General features: G+C 58.4%; 1 protein-coding gene across 1 annotated transcript in view; it reads right to left on the bottom strand.

Moving 5' to 3' along the window:
* The window catches only part of LOC119586025 (proline-rich protein 36-like), a 6,200-nt gene that overhangs the window by 853 nt on the left and 5,073 nt on the right, over nucleotides 1–274 (bottom strand). Inside the window, exon 5 of the mRNA XM_037934732.1 lies at nucleotides 126–192. Within this exon, the coding sequence (XP_037790660.1) occupies nucleotides 126–192 (67 nt within the window). The remainder of the gene's footprint in view (nucleotides 1–125; nucleotides 193–274) is intronic.

Below are 274 nucleotides of genomic sequence, written 5' to 3'. Positions count from 1 at the left end.
CAAGCCCTGCGGCTGGCCCTGAAGGCCCTGGAGGCCCGAGCCCCTCCTCCCGCCGGTAGATGGGCCGCCTGGCCTCGGAGCGCTCGCCTGCCTTATTTGGCCGCACCTTTGCAAGCCGCACTCACCTGGAAGCCACCCTGCGGCCTCTTCGCCGCTGGACAAGTCCAAAGTCTTTCCTCTATCCTCCGGGAACTGTGATTGCCATTATGAAGCTTAGGCCGGATCGTGTGGTGTGTCGTTTTGAATAGTGCGTTTAGAATATAATAAATATGAA

The sequence above is a fragment of the Penaeus monodon genome, chromosome 20 (genome assembly GCF_015228065.2).
Source record: "Penaeus monodon isolate SGIC_2016 chromosome 20, NSTDA_Pmon_1, whole genome shotgun sequence".
In the NCBI taxonomy this organism is placed as follows: Eukaryota; Metazoa; Arthropoda; class Malacostraca; order Decapoda; family Penaeidae; genus Penaeus; species Penaeus monodon.
Note: the sequence above shows the minus strand (reverse complement) of the source record. Positions and strands in the feature narration are given on the sequence as shown.